Below are 22,058 nucleotides of genomic sequence, written 5' to 3' on the forward strand. Positions count from 1 at the left end.
TGGTTAAGACTCCGTGCTTCTAATGGAGGGGGCACAGGTTCGATCCCTGGTCAGGGAACTAAAATTCCACATGCCGCATGGCACAGCCGAATTTTTTTGAATTTTTTTTTAAAATTCACAACACTGAATGCTGATGAGGATGTGGAGCACCAGCAACATTTGTTGCTGGTGGGAATGTAAAATGGTACAGGCATTTTGAGACAGTTTGGTGGTTTCTTACAAAACTAAACATACTCTTACCATACTATCCAGCAATTGTGTTCCTTGATATTTAACCAAAGAAGTTGAAGACTTATGTCTACACAAAAATCTGCACCCAGGTTTATAGCAGCCTTATTTATAACTGCCAAAACTTGGAAGCAACCAAGATGTCCTTCAGTAGGTGAATGGATTAATAAACTGTGGTACACCCAGACAGTGACAATATTATTCAGTGCTAAAAAGAAATGAGCTATCAAGCCATGAAAAGACATGGATGAACCTTAAATGCATATTCCTAAGTGAAAGAAGCCAATTTGAAAAGGTTACACACTGTATGATTCCAACTATGTGACATTGTAGAAAAGGCAAAAGTGTGCAGACAGTAAAAAGATGAGTGGTTGACAGGGGTTGGTGTAGAGGAAGACATCAATAAGTGGAACACAGAGGATTTTTAGGGCAGTGAAAATACTCTGTACAATAATATAATGGTAGATACATGTGATTATACATTTTTCAAAACCTACAGACATTTTGTCTATTATGTTAGAAAACTCCTACTTAAATCTTTTAGCAGACAGTCACTTTTATTTTGTTTTATGTTTTGCACACAGGTCTTGGCCTACTTTTGCATCTTTCTAATGCCAGTTTAATTTTTGCGGCGTTGTTTTGGTCTGTTTGGGTCACCAGGACTTCTATTTATCCCTGACCCTGTTGCCTGAGCACGTGGAAGCATTTCCCTAGGTCAGGTTTCTGGATATCTCTCAGTGGGAGATAGGTATGGCAGGACCCTCCTTTTGGAACCCCCAGCTACCCTGGTGTCTCTCTGTGGGGGGAGGAGAGACAAAGAGCCTTCTAGAACCAGATACTTTCTGTGGTTTCATACCTCTTGTCTGTTTCACCCTCCCTCCTCAGAATCGCTAGGTGAAAGTAGGGAGTCTCAGGCCCAGTGAGGAAGGAGATTGCTTCTTTTGTCTGCTATCGTTGGTGGGTCTCCTGATAATTGACCCTTGCCAGTGGTGTTGAGCTCATCTGATGTTAGAGGGACTCCCACTCAGTCTGGGGGAAGAATCAGTCTCCTTGTGGGCTGCTATGTTAGGATCAGGAAATGCCAGGACTGGGGCCCCTTCCTCCTTTGGATAAAGAGGCATAAGATACCCTGCCTCTGTAGTTCCCAGTGTCCACGCCTGTTTGTTTTCTTCTTACCATTGTTCAGAGTTCTCCCTTGGTTGTCTCGTGCATTATTTCCAGGGAGGGTTTATACTTGTGCTTAGCAGGGAGAAGCAAGGAGATCTATGCCATTTTGTCCAAACCAGAAATCTCCCTCAAGATTTAAGATTGTAAAAGGAGCCGAAGAGAACTATTGGCCTTAGAAAAGGATCTGCTTCCCATACGATTTGGAGGAATACCAAAGAGCTCCCTACCCCAAAATCCAGCCTACCACTGTACTTGAAATCCTTAGTACTATGTAAACATTTTCCCAAGGGATGTTATAGGGGACAATAATTTGGGTAACACTATAGAGGCATTGGCTCATCGTAATAACTGGTTATTATCCATTGCGAAGTCAGAGTATATAAGCTTTCCAGGATGGAACATAAGACTGTCAGGCAGGCATTAGAAAAGGTCAAGTTTAAGAGGTGCTCTCTTTGCTGCAGGGGGGGCTAGAGTGAGAACGCTAGCTGCCTTCCAGGTTGGGACGGGATGAGGATACAAAGATGGTGGGAAGATCAGAGGAAATAGTACAGAAAGACAAATTCCTGGCCCCCTTCCCAAAGGCGACTTTAATTTTACTTTTTCTTACTGACAGTGGTCAGGCAAAAGGAACTCATGGAATTGACAAACATTTTGAAAATTTTAAAGAAAAAGCAAACCATTGTACTGATTACCCCTGGTTTCCTGGATTCAATAGCCATGTTCTTTGTCACGGCCAGGCCATCTGGTGCAGCTGCTTCTCTGTCAGAGTTGGCTGTTTACATGGCAACCAACGTCTTGATGAATTGAGAGAAGTGTTTTAGGGTAGACACCAATGCAGCACCTTCTAACTCCATGCAGTTTTCCCTTTCCCAATGTTCTCCCTATGTGTTCCTGGTTCCCATAATGCCTATCCCAAAACCAGAATTGGCCTGCAGAAATCAGCTACATTTTTTGACGGAAAGTTCACTGGAGAAAGCTAAGTGACTCTCTCCTGCCCTCAGGAGCCCATCTCATTTCTCCTGGAAGTTAGCCACATCCATCTCTGGCTATGCCCAAATAGTGACTTCCAAATGTCTTTAAAACATCCAAAATTAAAGGAATAGAAGGGGGATTTGGTGGCCATTAAAGTTCCCATAAACTTTCCCCATAAAAGGGATTTTGAAGATATTATTTGGCCATCATTTTTGTCCTCTAGTTTATGTCCCAGTATCTATTATGGGATTGGCTAATGGTAATAATTTATGATAGGTAAGGCAAAAAAAGAACAAAAACAAAAAAACAAACAACAAACCAAAAAAGCCTTTAAGGGCTACCCTCAACAAAAGTGCCTGAAGGCAGAGTAAACACAATTCTCACACAAGGTAAGCCATGGAAGAAGCCTTGATGCCTATCAGCTAATATCTGTTGAGCACCTATTTTCTGCCACAAACAGTGCTAACACTGGGGAAAGACTAATGAACAAGACAGACACAATCTCGGCCTGCCATGTCAATGCATGAGGAACCATTTATAGTACAGACCAGAATGGAGGCAAATGAAAATCAAGGATTTGGGATTTTCAACATATTTTTAATAGAAGACCTATAAATATGTAAATTGAGATCTGTAAAAGCTCAACAATACCACCTCGGAATAAGTATGGTAACCTCCAAATCTACTGTGAGACAATATATTTTTAAGAATACGACACATTGTTCTGTAAATAGGTAACAATTGGCAAGGCAATATTTCCAAGACATTTTTATTGCCCTGATTCCCAATACTCAGTACCATAATCATCCTTAAATTCTGAAGAAAAGACAGTTTTCAGAAACTGTCCATCTCTAATATAATGACAATACACTTCAGAGCTGAGTTATATATTTCCAGATGAACTTTAAAGAAATGTCACATCATTCAATTAGTGTACACTACTTAAACCTCTGAGACCACTGTCTAGCCCAGCACTGTCCAATAGAACTTTCTGTGATGATGGAAATGTTCTACAGCTGTGCTGTCCTATTCAATAGCCATTACCCACATGTAGTTATGGAGCACCTGAAATGTGGCTAGTGTGACTGAAGAACATAATTTCTTATTTTATTTAATTTGAATTCATTTATATTTAAGTAGCCACATGTGGATAGTGAACAGTACAAATTTAGTCTTAAACTGAAAGTGATTCTGTGTGTGTCAGGAAAAAAAATGTTCCCTTCCTTTGGATTCATTTAGTCTAAATTGAGAAATTATTTAAAAATTGAAAAAGTCAGAAAGAATCTCCACATTGACAAGACTGTGAATAAACAGCAAAATAAAGATTAGTACCTGATTTAAACAAAACTCAGAATCGCAATTTCACTCACAGACCTGGCTGAATTAAAAAAAACACCCCCCCAAAAAAAACCACATACGTAGTTGAAATATGTGTGACTGCTTTTAAAAATCAGTGCATACTATTAAAGGAAAATTATCCAAGTTGTATACACTTGAGTTAATCAACACTCTAGAAAGATTTTAAATGCCTCATGTTTTGGTAATGATTGTTCATTCATCTATTTAATGCCTACAATGTGGAAGGCACTTTGCTTGTAGGGGGATTATTATTCTCCTAATAAACCAAATAGCCATATTTGACCTGATACATCTGAAGTGATTTAATTTCCAGCAACTTCATGTAAAATTGCTTCATTTTTGAGTTAGGGAATAATATAACCAAATGATCACTAACTTTATGGATCTGACTGCAAAACCAAAGTTCAAATATATTACTGCATTAAAATGCATAGCACGTACCTCCCGAGAATGGAAACAACATTAACATATCTTTCCAACAGGTGACTAATATATATTACAAGCATCTAAAATTATATGCTTGAACTCTTGCAGAAGACATTTTTGATTAACATTATTTTCCTGAAGTGGAATTTAACCTAACTTCCTTAGAAGTCAGCAGAAAGGTTTTCATTAAAATAAAATCTGTCATGCTTACCTGTACAAAAAATTCATTTTATATATGTACGTGAAAATCATTCCTGGATGTTTGGGGTTTGAGGAGGTAATCCACTCTTTTATTTTTCCACCTTTATTCAAATATGATTTACATATAACATCGTGTGAGTTTAAGCTGTACAAAGTGTTGATTTGATATACATTTCGAAATGATTACCACCATAGCATTAACTAACACTCCCATCACATCACATAATTATGTTTTCTTTTTTGTGGTGACAATATTTAAGATCTACCCTCTTAAAAACTTTCAACCATATAATACAGTATTATCAATTATAGTCACCATGCTGTACATTAGATCCCCAGAACTTATTCATCTTCTAACCGGAAGTTTGTACCCTTCGACCAGCATCTCCCCATTACCACGCACCCACCAGCCCCTGGTAAGCACTGCTATACTCTCTGTTTCTATGAATTCAGGTTTTTGTTTTTAGTTTCTACATATGAGTGAGATCATACAGTGTTTGTCTTTCTCTGACTTATTTCACTTTGCATAATGCCCTTAAGGTCCATCCATGTCATGAATGGCAATATTTTGGAAGGTAGTTAATTCTTTCAGTAAACCTTTCCTATGTGCCCACTATGTGCCAAGCACCATGCTTGACACCAAAAATGTGACATTCTTCCTGACCAGGAAATAAGTCCACGTAGGACATCAAATTACACATGGATGGAAACATTACCAGTTACCTCACAGCCATTTCTGGATCAACTGGTGGACACTACTAATGCCAGGCATAGATTACTGAACTCTTTCTTTCTCTGACTTCCATACTTATGTAAGCAAACAACAATATATTGTACCATATTTCCATTCTATCTACTAGACTGACACTACCACATTTTGCTTTGGGCCAGCTAAATTGTATATGTACACTATACACCAACAAAACCAGTTACACAGTAATTTAAAAACAAAGGCTCTGAAGTATTTATTGGTCACTCTGATTGGGCTTTGTTCCAAAAGTCATAATCAAGTAAGTTCCTGACATCATCTAAGTAAGTTTTAAACAATTAAAAAATGTATACAAGGTATAAACCCAATTTTGTAATGTAATACATACACTTGCAAAGGAAAAAAAGTAAGAAATTCACACAAATCTCTGGTAAGATTTCTGGTGACTTTTATTTTCTTATTTATACATTTCTGTACTTCCAACCTCTCTACAAAGACCATACATTACATTTATAATCAGTAAAAATTATATATATGTTTGTTATAGTGAAAAACCACTCTTGCAACTGTTCTAAAACTGGCATCTAGTATATAGGCCAGAGAAAGGCGTCACATAGGGAAGTAGGTGTTGACTACAGGTGTGATTTTTAGAGGGCTAGTGCAGAAGGCCCAGGGGCGACCCAATTAGCTAATGACTGGAAGCTCTTTAAAAGAAACAAAGATTTTCACTGTCTAAAGTTAAGGTTTAAAATGAATATCCCTGGGGGAAAGGGAAAATAGTAACATATGTTCCCACCAGGATGGAAATTGAGAAAGGCGGCTTTTTCCAGCTCTAAGTCCTTAGATCACTGGATAAATGCAGTATTGCCTTCTAGTGACTGCACGGAACATGTTTGTTTAAACAGTAACGAACATTTAGAGAACTATTGCTAAATACCATATAGTTTTGAAAAGTAACACTTTTTTCTGATTATAAAAAATAGTGTAATATTCTTTGTAGAAACCGTGGAAAATATGAAAAAGGCAGAGAATACGATTATAAAACATCTATAATCCCAGCAGCCGGAGGCAATCACCATGAGCAGTTTTGTATATAACCTTCTAGTAATTTATTCTAGGCATGTGAGTATACCCTGCTTTTTCACTCAATATTTTATCCTGAGCATTTTCTTATGTCATTAAATATGCTTAGTAAACCTCATTCTAATAACTGCCTAATATTACTGATGGCTTAAAAATATCATTTCTTGGGTAAACAATCTTGTTGTATCTACCATGGACCTAATTTATCATAAGAACAGATTCAAAATGCATCCGGTATTTGAAAAAAACTAGTCAAGGGTTTTTTTCTGAATTAGTGATCTCTCCTGGGTCCACCAACATTAGGATTTTGACCCTAAAAATCATTGTGTTCCTCTCACACCCCTAAAAACACCCATACTGTGCACAGTGATAAATCACTCACATATTTTCCTAAATACAGTCTTATGCTTGGAAAAGGACAGCTCTTAAGAAATGTTAGATAGTAAAGCACGGCAGGCACTCCCATCCAGGCTTAGCAAGTCAATCAAAATGAGTTTGAAGGAAATGCTCAAGTAAAACAGAGAAAAATGTATCCTTGGCACAAACTTCAGCTTCTGAGTAAATTCATCTGTTCAACTTTCAAATGAAAAAAAGGAAGATACTGTGATTTTCCTGTGAAAAAAAAATCCTAGTTCAGAAACTACATAAAACAATTCTATTTACAGGCTGGGCCCCCAAAATATCGGCATGGCACATATTTGCTAAGCAAGATTTCCGAAAATTATTTTACTCAGCATACTAATCATAGTTCCTTTTAAGCACAGGAGGGGAATAGTCTATGTAAAAAGTTGCGATTTCAGTTTAAAAAGAAACTCTATTCCCAATGATCTTTGGTCGGTTGGAGATCTTTTCCTTACCTGCAAGGCAGTTTAGGATCAGAAAGACCTTCCAGAATTTGAACACCATGGTGCCAAGGTTCGCTGAGTGCAGCCAGGGTCCAGTAGCTCGCCTGGGCTAAGCTGAGTCTCAAACTGGCTTCTTCAGTCACACCGAGGTTTGCCAGGCTTATCTGCTGGCATCACCAAGCAAACAAGCCTCTTCGGGCTTACTTATTGGGTACAGACCTTTCTCAGAGCAGATTTGTGTTTCTTTGAAACACTTTTCATGGGGCGTGTTTCCTTGACATATTTGCTACTGTGTTAATAATAAACCCACGTATTTAAATTCTTCAATCTTACACAGATTCTCTAAGTTTTATTGTTTAAAATCAATCTTATTGAAAAGTTATACTTGGGGGGGGGGAAAGATAGAATCGGAAGAGAGTCTATATAAATAAAAGTTGACAAGGCTTATTAATTTCAAATGCTTCTATAAAAGTCTCAGGGCATTGATTCACTAACCTTTTACAAATTAAGTTAGCAAATTGGTGCTCTAAGATTTTTCTCAGGGGACAGGGTTCACAGGAAGGGCACAGCGGACATGAAGCAAGAAAACATTCATTTCTATGTGAACAAAATCTGGACATGTCACACTTTTGTGAAGTCCTAGCAGTAGGATGAATTGCATGCTTTTGTCTTCCAAGTTAGAAACCCTATAGCATTTATTCATCCACCTAGTTTTGCAAAATCAGGTGAATGAATAAATGCTTTAAGACTTCCATCGGATGAGTCTGAATTTTGCAGAATTAGGATACTGAAAAGGTGCTAGAGAGTTAACTTGGAAAGGGGGTTCACTAGAAAGGAACGGCAGGCTGCAGAGGTGAGAGGCCTTCAACTGATCATGAACTTCTAACAAAGTTGCTCTCATGCTTACGTTACCCTGAGATACATAAGGGCCTCCTCTGGCTCTTCACCCGCAATCTCCAAATGCTGGTGTTTCTGTCTCTACAATAGTTCTCAGATTTGTCTCTTCTCCAGTCTGCTGCTTCCATCCTGGTCCAGGCACGCAGCTCCTCGCCTCTAGCCCACTGTAGCAGCTTCCTTAAATGGTCTCCCTGACTCCTTCCCCCCTCACTCTGTGTACCAGCCACATGCCAGTGTTCCAATCTTGATCATGCGTCTTCAATGACACCATTATGGACTCTTTCATCAAGTCCAAAGTCCTTATTCTGGATTCCCAGCCTTCCAGGCTCTGGTCCTCACCTCATCTGAACTTAAGTCATGTTAAATCATCCACCTGAAAAAATGCTCTCACAGGTTATTGCCTCAAAGTGTTCAGTCACATGAAATATGTGCAAGTTGCAGTGAGATGTTTTATGAACTTTAATTCACAGGAAATATTTGACACCATCTCATCTCAGCCAAGCCAATTTCCCACTTTGCTCTCATCAGGTATGCTACCTTCTCGAAGCCTTCTCTGTCTATGTTCATGTCTGATGCCCAACTTTGGCTTCAGGTGAATTCCATCACTACTTAGAACTTTCTCCTCCCTCCTTTTGCTATCTAAGCATATTCTTAGCGCAGATCAGTCATGCTGTCCTATGTGAAAATTTTGAAGAGCCCACAAACCGCCCCTCTCTGGGGTCCCTCTTGGATAAATCTGTATTGTACTTAGATCCAGTAGTCTACAGTTGGCACCTCATTACTCTTCAGTAGTCTCCTGTTTATTAATGGGGTCTCCCCTAAATCCACTGGCTGTGAGCCCCTCCAGGGCAGGGACCAGGTCGTATACAGGTAGTTCCCAACTTAAGAAAGGGTATGCCCCAAAATGTATTGGTAAACCCATTGTTTGGACCCAAGAGTACACATTCCTGCTAAAGCAATGCTATAAATGAAGTCTCATTCCCAAACCTATGTAGAGCATAGTGTAGCACTGGCTTGAATTCTGGGTGCTGGGCAATGTAGAGGAGGGAAGGGGAAGAAGCAGCAGCAGGTGGCAGAGAAAGAACATTCCTTTCCTTTCCCAAGACACAGGTTGACCACAAGGCAACGTTTATTTCCCAAATAACGATTTTTTTTGGTTTCACATTTATTTAGTTAGTTAGTTTCACATTTCTTTATTTTTATTTTTTAACATTTTTATTGGAGTATAATTGCTTTACAGTGGTGTGTTAGTTTCTGCTGTGTAACAAAGTGAATCAGCTATACGTATACCTATATCCCCATAGCCCCTCCCTCTTGCGTCTCCCTCCCACCCTCCCGATCCCACCCCTCTAGGTGGTCACAAAGCACCCAGCTGATCTCCCTGTGCGATGCGGCTGCTTCCCACTAGCTATCTATTTTACCTTTGGTAGAGTATATATGTCCCTGCCACTCTCTCACTTCGTCCCAAATAACTATCACATGTCTTTGTCACCCACCTTCCCTTCTTCCCCCCACCCTCATGGTCCACTGGCCCCTTGTGTACCTAGGCTTCCCTAAGGGAGGGTCCTACTCCCCCCAAAATCCTGTGCGGCAAAATGACTGTTTTCTTTCCAATCCTCTTCTTCCAAGAAACACACTCCCTCCTCTGTATAAGCAGGTATCAGCTCCATACTAGGAGGGGAAAAAAATCAATTGCCATGAACATTCCCCAACCTGTTTACACTATTGAAAATAGAATGCTTGTCTTCCCCCAGATAAATCTCTGAACAGGAGTATCAGGCAATGAATAAAGAGAAATGGTCTGAGGGAGGTTTTGCAGAGGAGGACAACTTGTAGGGCAGCCTTCTGGAGGTCCACACCAGCTCTTCTCAGCCTTGGTTCTGCCTTTACCTCTGAGCCACCAAGCCTCCGAGAGGCCCATAGTTTTCATAATGGCTCCACTGGAAGTAATACTGGCTTTTCCAGTGGTGGGGAGCTGGAATGGGGAAAGAAATTTCTGAGTCTGGTGTTTATCAGCTAAGGACTTCCTGTGTTTCCTTCCGTGAGCCATAGGTGACTATAGTAGGGTGATTATATAATTAATCATAAAACTAGGACAGTTTTGAGAGTGAAAGTGGTGCTATTAGCAATTACATGAGACAGTGTAAACCATGACAGTCCCAGGCAAACCTGAACATCCGGCCTCCTGCCCACAGGAGAGTGCTAAGCACAAAGCAGGTGCTAAGTAAGAGCCTGCTAATTAATTCAGTATGTCCAAGGTGATTGGCCCTGAGATGGGGAGTGGAGGGTATAGCTTAAGGCTATTGTCAAAATCCATCTGCACCAGAATCTCTCATACAAACACAAAACACTCTAGAACATTTAAGTAAAATGCTTCCACTGTTGCTATATGGGAACTAACTTGGACAGGTAGAGCTCTGTTAAAATAAGATATAATCTAAAGTTTCCACTTCGGACTGAATTTTGATGTCATTGACTATTGCTCAGAAGAAGCGAGTCATTAACTGGCATGTGAAATATTATCAACTATCTTGCACAGTTTTACAGAGCTTTACAATTTTTAAACTGCTTTTCCATTTTATCTTCACAACTGATAATAAAATAAATAGGGCAAGTATTATCTACATTCTCTATATAAGAAAACAGAGGCTCAGAAACGTTGTGTCTTTCCCAAGGCCACAGAGCGTGCATTAGATGCTGTCCCTCCCGTCACACTGCACAGTGTAACTATATCGTAACAAATATGCCACTGCCTTCAGGGTTCTTCTCTGGGAACTTTCAGAAATCTGCAGTATCTTACTTATTCCTCCTTTTTTTATACTTAAAAATTACAAAAGTAATAATTTGACTGTAAAGGGATTTCAAAGAACAAAGAAGCATACAAAGGATAAAAAGAAAGTCTCCATTCTCTCACCCACATGTGTAATCTCATGCCATGTTCACAAGTAATGTGAGTCTTGCATTTTTCTCAGCCTTTCTGTGAATTTACACACATGCACATGAGGTGGGGTTTTTTTCTTTTTTTTTAAGGTAATCATAACATATGTATTGTTCTATTAAGTTGGGTTTTCCCCCCAGAAAGCGCTTTTGTTATCTCTTTATGTCACCATGTACAACTACATCTATAGATCTACCTTATCCGTTTTAAGGCTATATGGTATTTCATAGTATGAATGTACAGTACCACAACTTACTTTACCATTCTCTTCTTGGTGAATTCTTAGGTCATTTCCAGTATTTCACTATTATATACAATGGTGAAATGAACATCCTTTTGCTTATATTTCTGCCCATTTATGTGATTATTTCTGTAGATTAGGTACCTAGAAATGAAATTGCTGGATGATCAAGGGGTATGAACATGTTAATTTGGGGCAGATTATGAAACATTGCTCACCAGAAATTCTTTACAAATCTACACCTCCATTAACAGTGTATGAGAGTGCCTGTTTCTCCACAGCCTTATCAACAATAAAATTTATCAGTCTTTTAATTTTATTAGCATCATGGATGAAAACTGGTATTGCACTGTCGTTTTACTCTGTATTTCTCTAATGAGGTTAAGCCTCTTTTCATAGATTTACTGGCCTAATTTGTGTTCCTTTTCCTGTAAACTGCCTGTTTTTTGACCTTATACCATTTTCCCACTGAGTTATCTTTTCATATTGTAGAAGTACACTTTACAGTTATGAATCTTAATCTGAGTTTGGTATATACATTATAAATATTTTCTTCCAGTCCATCACTTTTTAAAAAATTTTATCTTTTACTATAAAGAAGTTTGCATTTTGTCGTAGTTAAATCTACCATTTTTTTCTTTGCAGCTTCTGAGTTTCATTTCTTCTTTAAGAAATCCTTCTCCAACCCAAGACTATAGAAATATTATTATATAATGTTAGTATTAATATATAATATTATATTTTCTTCTAGTGTTTCTATAATTTTGTCCCATCTTTCAGTTATGGCAATTCTCTCCTTCCACTTTCTCAGGCCAAAAGCCTTTGTGTCATCCTTGACTCCTCTACTTCCCTCATGGACCACAACTAATGCATCGGAGTCTGAGTCACCAGCATCAATTGCCTGGCTCACTGCAATAGGCCCCTAACTGGTCTCCCTGCTTCGCCTTTGTCCCCCTTCTCTATTCTCACAGCAACTGGAGTGATTCTTTTCTATGGAAGTCAGATTACGTCTCACTTTTGCTCAAGATCCTCCAATAGTTCCCAATTTCTCTCGCAGTAAAAGCCAAAGTCTTTAAAATAACTTAGAAGACCCTAAGGTGATCTGCATCACCCATTCCACACCTCTCCAACCTTATCTCCTACCATTCTTCCCTCTCTCACTCTGCTCCAGCCACCTGCTCTTCTTGTTGACCTTCCACACTAGCCAGGCGTGCTCCCACTTTTTAGGGCATTTTCACTGGCAGTTGCCTCTGTCTGTGACAATCTAACCCCAGATATCAACAGGGCAAGCTCCCTCATCTTCAAGTCTCTGCTCAAATGTCAGTTTTCAATGTCTCCCTTATTCACACAGTTTAAAACTGCAGCTCTCCCCACTCCAGCCCTCCCAGTCCCCACTAGCTTTTCCTTTTTTCATAGCACTCATTAACGTCCAACATACTATACAGCTTACTTATTGTTTACTTTTTCACCCAACTAGAAAGTAAGTTTCAAGAGGGCAGGAAATTCTGTCTATTTTTCCAAGGGCCTAGAATGGTGCCTTACACATACCAGGTACTCAATAATTTTTTGTTAAATGAACAAATTTGTGAATCTGGATTTAATCCATTTGGAATTTATTTTTGTGTATTGTGTGAGGGTGAAATATTTTTTTTATTGCCCTAATGTCCTAAATTAGAGCAAATCCTTACCCTTTAAGGGAATTTTCTCTTTGAAAATAGCTAGATCATTTGAGGCTAATTCTAAAAGTTAAGGTAGGTGATCAAGTTCAGTAATGCTGTTTTGTGGTCAAGAAATGAGGTAATTATAAGGTAATGAGCCTGCTGTCTTCATGTGGCTTGGGAGCTGGCTCAGAAGTCAATCTCAGGTTTCCAAAAGACAGACCAAGGCCATTCTTATGGCACCATTATGAGAGAGAGACAAACAGACAGAGTCAGAGAGATCTGGGAGTAAAGCTTTTCATATATATATATGTTTTATAAATTTTATTTTATTTATTTTTTATACAGCAGGTTCTTATTAGTTATCTATTTTATACATATTAGTGTATACATGTCAACCCAATCTCCCAATTCATCACACCGCCACCATCGCCCCACCCTGATTTCCCCCCTTGGTGCCCATATGTCTGTTCTCTATATCTGTGTCTCTATTTATGCCTTGCAAACTGGTTCATCTGTACCATTTTTCTAGATTCCACATACATGCATTAATATTCAATATTTGTTTTTCTCTTTCTGACTTACTTCACTCTGTATGACAGTCTCTAGATCCATCTATGTCTCTACAAATGACCCAATTTCATTCCTTTTCATGGCTGAGTAATATTCCATTGTATATATCTACCACAACTTCTTTATCCATTCATCTGTCGATGGGCATTTAGGTTGATTCCATGACCTGGCTATTGTAAATAGTGCTGCAATGAACATTGGGGTGCATGTGTCTTTTTGAATTATGGTTTTCTCTGGGTATATGCCCAGTGGGATTGCTGGGTCATATGGTAATTCTATTTTTAGTTTTTTAAGGAACCACCATACTGTTCTCCATAGCAGCTGTATCAATTTACATTCCCACCAACAATGCAAGAGGGTTCCCTTTTCTCCACACCCTCTCCAGCATTTGTTGTTTGTACATTTTCTGATGATGCCCATTCTAACTGGTGTGAGATGATACCTCATTTGTAGTTTTGATTTGCATTCTCTAATAAATAGTGACGTTGAGCAGCTTTTCATGTGCTTCAAGGCCATCTGTATGTCTTCTTTGGAGTAATGTCTATTTAGGTCTTCTGCCCATTTTTTGATTGGGTTGTTTGTATTTTTAATATTGAGCTGCATGAGCTGCTTGCAAATTTTGGAGATTAATCCTTTGTTCATTGATTCATTTGCAAATATTTTCTCCAATTCTGAGGGTCGTCTTTTCATCTTGTTTATAGTTTCCATTGCTGTGCAAAAGCTTTTAAGTTTCCTTAGGTCCCATTTGTTTATTTTTGTTTTTATTTCCATTACTCTAGGAGGTGGATCAAAAAAGATCTTGCTGTGATTTATGTCACAGAGTGTTCTGCCTATGTTTTCCTCTAAGAGTTTTATGGTGTCCAGTCTTACATTTAGGTCTTTAATCCATTTTGAGTTTCTTTTTGTGTATGGTGTTAAGGATTGTTCTAATTTCATTCTTTTACATGTAGCTATCCAGTCTACCAGCACCAATTACTGAAGAGCCTGTCTTTTCTCCATTGTATATCCTTGCCTCCTTTGTCATAGATTAGTTGACTCTAGGTGTGTGGGTTTATCTCTGGGCTTTCTATCCTGTTCCATTGATCTATATTTCTGTTTTTGTGCCAGTACCATACTGTCTTGATTACTGTCGTTTTCTAGTATAGTCTGAAGTCAGGGAGCCTGATTCCTCTAGCTCCTCTTTTTTCCCTCAAGACTGCTTTGGCTATTCGGGGTCTTTTGTGTCTCCATACAAATTTTAAGATTTTTTGTTCTAGTTCTGTAAAAAAATGCCATTGGTAATTTGATATGGATTGCATTGAATCTGTAGATTGCTTTGGGTAGTACAGTCATTTTCACGATGTTGATTCTTCCAATCCAAGAACATGGTATATCTCTCCATCTGTTTGTGTCATCTTTGATTTCTTTCATCAGTGTCTTATAGTTTTCTGCATACAGGTCTTTTACCTCCTTAGGTAGGTTTATTCCTAGGTTTTTTTTTTTTTTTTTTTTTTTTTTGTCGCAATGGTGAATGGGATTGTTTCCTTAATTTCTCTTTCTGATCTTTCTTGTTAGTGTATAGGAATGCAAGAGATTTCTGTGCATTAATTTGGTATCCTGCAACTTTTACCAGATTCATTGATTAGCTCTAGTAGTTTTCTGGTGGCATCTTTAGGATTCTCTATGTATAGTATCATGTCATCTGCAAATAGTGACAGTTTTACCTCTTCTTTTCTAATTTGTATACCTTTTATTATTTTTCCTTCTCCGATTGCCATGGTTAGGGCTTCCAAAACTATGTTGAATAATAGTGGTGAGAGTGGACATCCTTGTCTTGTTCCTGATTTTAGAGGAAATGGTTTCAGTTTTTCACCATTGAGAATGATGTTTGCTGTGGGTTTGTTGTATATGGGTTTTATTATGTTGAGGGAGGTTCCCTCTATACCCACTTTCTGGAGAGTTTTTATCATAAATGGGTGTTGAATTTTGTCAAAAGCTTTTTCTGCATCTATTGAGATGATCATATGATTTTTATTCTTCAATTTGTTAATATGGTATATCACATTGATTGATTTGCATGTACTGAAGAATCCTTGCCCCCCTGGGACATATATATTTTTTGATAGTTGAAGTAGTCAACATGGGAAAATCAGAATTTATTGGACTTCCTTATACACCATTTATAGTTTTGTATGATTTTTAAATTTTTGAATTATATTTAGAAGGGCACCATCTAGTCAGTGCTTTGAGTCTAAAGATTTTAATTCATTCCTGTTGGAATGGTTCTGAAGAAGTTGTTTCAAAAATTCCTTGTGCAATCACAGCACCATTGAAGCTTCATTGCTTTTTCCAACTGCCTGCCAGGCATCTCTGCTTAGGTACCCCCCTTGCACATCAAACTTTACCTCACACATACCATCCTCTGTTTCCAAACCTGTGCCACTTCCCAGCCACTGTTGCTGGTGCTCCCATTATACCTCTTTGTTGGGGTATTCGTTGACTTCCACTTTTATTCACCCTGCCAATCCACCAGTACCAAATCCTATTGAGAACGTCTTTACAGTCTATCTTCTTCTTTCCATCTCCTGCCTTACTCCAGTTCAGTCACTGTTATCTCTCATTTAGATGGTAGCAGTAGTCTCCTAGCCCATGGCCTCAAATCTTCCTCTCAAATCCATCTTTTAAAACCCTGCCAGATAAGTTTTCCTAAAGTCCAATGTAATCATGTCATTCTTATAATCAAAAATCTTCCATGACTCCCCATCACCCTTTTGTCAAGATATAAACATTTTTATCTGGCATCCAATAGGTACCCAACTTACCTTTCCTGTCTATTTTCTGTTATTTGTAACAGCAAAGAATGTCAGAGCTGGCCGAAGTCTTACAAGTAGTCTCCAAACAAACAAAATACCCTCTGTTCCCTGAACATATGCCTCACTTTTCCACCCCTGTGCCCTTACAAAGCTATTCCCTCCTTCTAGATCACTCACCCCACCAAGTCTCATTGTCAAATATCTACTCATCCTATAAGCCTCATCACAAATGCTAACTCCTCCATACATTGTCTCCTGATTCCCATATGATGTGATCTCATCTTTACAGCACTAGTGAATACCATTTGCCCAGCACTTAGAAGTTAATGCAGCTACTCATGTACTGGTCTTCTTCATGCTTCTAAGAATGCAAGCTCCGAAGGAGGATAAGGACTGGTTTAGGTGATTTCTCTCTCTCTCTCTCCCTCTCTCTCTCTCTCTCTCTCTCTCTCTCTCTCTCTCTCTCTCTCTCTCTCTCTCTCTCTCTCACACACACACACACACACACACACACACACACACACACACACACACACTGAGATCGTTATGGGCCAGGCATTATGCTAAGTTCTTTATATGTATTATATCACAATCTTCTTCAAAGCTTTATGATATATAGGTAGTATTATTATGCCCATTTTATAGCAGAAGAAACAGAAGCACAGGGAAATCAAGCAATTTGCACAAATCTCACATATAGCAACAGATAGACTCAGGACTCATATTCTCATCCCCCTCAACTGGTTTCAAATATTCCTGTTATATAGCCTGTATCTTATTTCACATGCACAGTTAGATGGTCTTCTGCTGTCTTCAGTGGGCAGTACCTATTGGTTCCTGTTCTCCCTCCCCGTCCTTTACTGCACACATCTACTGAGCAGCCATGTTTATCTTGCTTTACTAGTTCCCTGCTGTGAAATGGCTGCCAGTCATCCTCCTCACAAGTAAAGCCATTGTTGGTCAAAACCTCAGACCCTGGTAACCACCTACTGCTGAAAATGAGACTCAGAGAGAATTTTTCCAAAGATCACATAAATGCCAGAGACAGGACTTCAGCCCAAGTCAGCTGGCTCTGGGACACGTGCTCTTAACTCATGGTAGACTGTGACTTAAAGGAACCGGCCTAGTAATGTTTGGTGAATTCACTTTTTCAAGTTCATGGTATATCAAAGTGACTATTTGAAAGGTAGCATTCATTTGGATGTGCATGATCTCGTATACTTGTTGATAAACAAATCTAGAATAACATCAACATCATCAGCAACAACAAACTTCCTTATTCCAAGTTAACACTGAGTTGCCTTAAAAACAATTAAAAGAAGTGGCATGTAATTCTACAATTCTCCACACCAGGAGGCTGGGAGTCCCAAACTAGGGATTCCAGAAAGGGAAACTCTCAAGTAAATTCTGTGATGGTGTTATCCAGTGAAAGAGTCCTCCTCCCTCCCATCCCTGTGTGTAAGGACAGGAATTTCCCTTGGCACTCAACCCCGTGTGAACTCGCAACCCCTAAATATGCTCTCTGAACACCTTGCTGAGAATCCTCCCAGAGGCCTCCAGAGAACGGCCAGCAGCAGCTTTCAGTAAAGCTGTGAAGCAAGGGCACGTCAGGAATATATTTAGGTAAGACTATGGAAGTTCCTGTCATGTCGAATTGGGGAAATCTTTGTTTCCTGTCCTGGAGGGAAGAATCATGCAGAAAGTTCTCCTTTGGTAAGTCATGTTTTAACAAGAAGTATGAGTCAGCTTGTGTTGAGTAGCCTGGGATTGCTTACCTAGCGATAGTAGGGAGGCTGGAAAGAGTTAGTACCAGGAACCCTATGTTAACCGATAGTGTGACTCAACCTGCTGTGTACATTAATGTATTTGGGGAAGCCTACTCCTAGGCAGTTTGTGTTGACGCACTGTATAAACACATGTCATAGGCTCTGCTTCGGAAAAGAAAAATGCATGTATGTGCAGGCACAAGCCACACACATGAGCGCACATACAGGCACACACCTATCCAACCCAAAGTGGTCTCAGACCGTCCCATTCCTTCCAGTTGGGAGAGGTCAAGTTTGACTTGAATCCAGAAAAATCACATTCTAATTGTACAATTGCAGGGCCCTGATTTGGTTGGTTGGTTGGATTTTTTAGCCAGTCTTATTCAACGCTTCCTAAAATTGCCATACCTGAGTGCAATTAACCCTAAAAATCAGAGGTCCTTTTGGAGCCAAGAGATTGAAGAGTTTCACAGCTGCAGGAGGTGATTAATGGTACTGTGACATAGTAATGAGTTGCCAAATGCTGAAGGCTTACTAGCTGATAGGCCCTGGGTTAAGCATTTAATATGCATTGTGTCTCACACTAATCCTATGAAGGAAGTATTAGCTATGCTCCTCGTTTTACAAATGAGGGAAATGAAGTTCAGAGAGATAAAATGAGCTTTCATCGGTCACACACTTTGTAAGTGACAGAGCGAGGCCTTGAGCCCAAGTGTGACAGCTCCATAGCCCATGCCCTTGCCAATTATGTGATGTGACCTCCCAGCTGTGAACAAGGGACAGTAAAACACATAGGTAACACAGCTCCTGCTTGCATGGCTCACACTCTTGCTGGGAAGACAAGACAAGTACACACCAAACAGGGATCGATGCTAAGAAGTATGAGATTATGAAAGCCCACATTATGCAACACAGAAAACAAATAATACAAGTACAGAAAGCAGAATGTGGGCCACTGCAAGGGATGGCGGTAAGCCCCTAAATCTTCCTTGCAGAATGAGCTCCATGGGATCCTCCTGGCAGGAGAGAGGGATTCTGGGAGGACTTGAGTAGGATTTTTGAAGGTAAAGATCTATAATGAACAATGAAAAGAGAGAGGTAGTATTTCAGAGGGCAAGAGGACAGTAAGGCAAGGAGGTCAGGTTGCTTTATGGAAGGGCTGGAAAAAAGATCATGGGGAATATCTAAAAAAGAGTTGTTCAGATGGAGGTCAGGCATGAAGGAGCTTACAAAGAAGATAGATGACAAAAGCAGGAAAAATGGCAAAGGTGTCAAATTCTGCCAGATTTGGTTTAAAGTAGGGAAGCAAATGAAAGGCTTGTTTTTGTGTTTGCTTGTCTGCTTGTTTTTTGTCCTGCGTGGTGTTTTCTTTATGCTGTTCATAGTGTGCTCGTTTGCTAGTTTTAATGAGGCAGCATAGCAAAGCAACAAAGAGCACAGTCTCCAGAGTCAGGCAGCTTGGCTTTAAGCCCGGGCTCTGCCACTTACCAGCTGAGGGACTGTGGGTAAGTTATTTCAATTCTTTGTGCCTCATTTTCCTCACCCATAAAATGACATAAAAGAAGACCTATCTTCGTGAGACTGTTATTGCTATAAGAATCATACAAGTTATTATTTGCAAAGTGCTTAGAACAGTGCCTACATATAGTAAGCACTATAGATGTGCTTTTTCTATAAATACAAATGTAATTTGTTATCAACATTGAAATATGTGGGAAATTTCTAAAATCACTGTGTAAAGATTTTTCTCCTAAAACAACTGGTAGATGAGGCCATCCAGGCAGGTTGCAGCATGGCACCAACTGAAGACAGCTGACAGTCCCCGTCACCCCCAACTGCTTACACCTGGCCCACCTCACGTGCTCTTGTGACTCCCGGTTTAAAGTGAAAGGGACATCCTGATTCCTAATAAGCCCCTATATTTACAAAGAGAGCTCATAAAGGAAGCAATCTGGGCCAGGATCCCAGGCCTGTCTGAGATCACAGGATGCTCTCACCCTGAGAGTCTAAGGGAAGTATCTGTCCTCCTCCCCAGCTGGGGTCCCTCCTTGGCCCCAGGTGTTGGGCCACTGGGAGGCACCAGCACCCCCATCCCCAAAGCCTCCTCCACTGACTCAGGTCTCCCTGCCCAGTTCAGTGCTTCTGATGGGAAGAGGACTTAGGGCTCCCATAATCCTTTGCAGCAGCAACTGTGCGGGAAGCACAAAGCTGAGACCAGCAAAGCAGGAATGGGTACACTTCCCCTGAGTGACCAGGCCTTGACAAGTTATGTCCTCCTGCTATGTTCATTTAGGGGATTAAACTGTGCCTCAAGGTCCGAAAGCTCCACGACTCAGGAAGAATTTACACAGCAGCTAGCCCCAAACCACACTGCGAGGTCAACCAAGTTTTCCTTCAGAGCCACCATCCATTGTAGCATTCCCAGGCAGTCAGCTTCCTAGTGGTCCCTGGCTCTTCATGTGCTGGAGCTGCTCAGGACCGCTCAGTAGAGACCTTGGCCTGAGCCACCCCCAGTGGTTTTCTGACAGCCTCAAAGCCGGTGTGTCTCTCACTCAGAGGAGATGTTCTTTCTTTCCACCCTCCAGGAGCACGACTGAGTGATTGAGTCCTGCTTGGGCTGGGTGGGTGTGCAGGTCTGCTGGCTCCCAGGTGTCACCACCTTTGCTTGTGAGGAATGATTAGTGGTGGGAATGTCAGGGCATGCAGGAGAGGAAAAGCTGTGGGAGGAGATAATTGGGGAAAGGGACCTTGGGGCTTCAGTCAAACCCCGCCGCTGCCACTGCCTTTGAATAAGCGCCACGGCTATTACAGCTGCATGCAGCTTCGCGAAGAGGGCCACAGGAGGCCCACTTCCAGGGTTAGAACTCCTGTTGCCCCCACCACGCAGGAAGAGTTAAGACACAGACATGATGTGACACCTCTGGACCATCGAGTCCAAATCCTTCATTTCATGGAACACCAACCTCAACCTGAGTCTCACAGCTCCTTGTAGAGGTCGAGCAGGGAGTAGAAAATCGGTCTCCTAGCTTTTGGTATGACTTCCTGGGAGAGGAAAAGGTGTAGAAGTGGGAAACTCGAGACTTGTACTAAACACCCACATATCTGATGAATAACAGCTCAGGAGCCCTTTCCAGCTGGGCGGAGGTGCGCAGCCTGGTCCCAGCCCCAAACCAGCAGGAAATAACTCTGGCCAATCTCCACTACTTCATGACCCTCCCAAGGCAAACAGTGCCTGGTCTCAGGTGGGACCAGCATCTGAGAGCCCTGCGGTAAAGACTCTGGGTAGAGAGGGCACTAAGAGAAGCATGTGTCTCTGGGGAAAGCTGTTTTGCCCCGTGCACATCTCCCAGGCGCTACCACCACACAAGCCAGCAAGTCTGAAATTCCTTACCCCATTTCTCAGCTAAGGCTTTGTGCTCAATGGGTGGTCGAGGAGGGTGATGATAACATGGTCTAGCCCTCCGCTGCCTCTCTGACCTCCCACCACGCTCCCCCTTGCTCACTCCTCTGTAGCCACTCTGGCTTCCTTGCTATTCCTTGAACATGCCAATCATACTCCCACTCCAGGGCCTTTGCACTTACTGGTCTCCTCCAGCTATCTGTATGGTTTGCTCCCACCCTTCCCACAAATCTTTGCTCAAATGTCACCTTCCCTGGGCTTCCCTGGTGGCGCAGTGGTTGACAATCTGCCTGCCGATGCAGGGGACACGGGTTCGAGCCCTGGTCCGGGAAGATCCCACGTGCCGCGGAGCAACTGGGCCCGTGAGCCGCAACTACTGAGCCTGCGCGTCTGGAGCCTGTGCTCCGCAACAAGAGAGGCCGCGATAGTGAGAGGCCCGCGCACCACGATGAAGAGTGGCCCCCGCTCGCCGCAACTAGAGAAAGCTCTCGCACAGAGACGAAGACCCAACACAGCCAAAAATAAATAAATAAATAAGTAAATAAATAAATAAATAAATAAACTCCTACCCCAACATCTTCTTTAAAAAAAAAATGTTACCTTCCCAGAGACCCCTTCCCCAACTACCCTGTCTAAAAGTGCACCTGTCACCCTCTAAGGCCTTACCGGCTTTTATTTTCTCCTCATGGCATTTATCACCATCTTACATTATATTACATATTTTGTTTAGTGTCTTCCCACACTAAAATATCAGATATGTGAAGCTAGGGCCTTTGTCTGGCATGTTCATTTCTGAATCTCCA

At 40.8% G+C, this 22,058-nt stretch overlaps 1 protein-coding gene across 1 annotated transcript in view; it reads right to left on the minus strand.

Moving 5' to 3' along the window:
• The window catches only part of VSIG1 (V-set and immunoglobulin domain containing 1), a 34,956-nt gene extending 26,502 nt beyond the window's left edge, over window positions 1-8,454 (minus strand). The window contains 3 exon segments of the mRNA XM_059050152.1: window positions 7,003-7,075; window positions 7,077-7,154; window positions 8,425-8,454. Coding sequence (XP_058906135.1) covers window positions 7,003-7,075; window positions 7,077-7,154; window positions 8,425-8,454 — 181 coding nt within the window.
• Between the last annotated feature and the right edge of the window lie 13,604 nt (window positions 8,455-22,058).

The sequence above is a fragment of the Kogia breviceps genome, chromosome X (assembly GCF_026419965.1).
Source record: "Kogia breviceps isolate mKogBre1 chromosome X, mKogBre1 haplotype 1, whole genome shotgun sequence".
Taxonomy (NCBI): Eukaryota; Metazoa; Chordata; class Mammalia; order Artiodactyla; family Physeteridae; genus Kogia; species Kogia breviceps.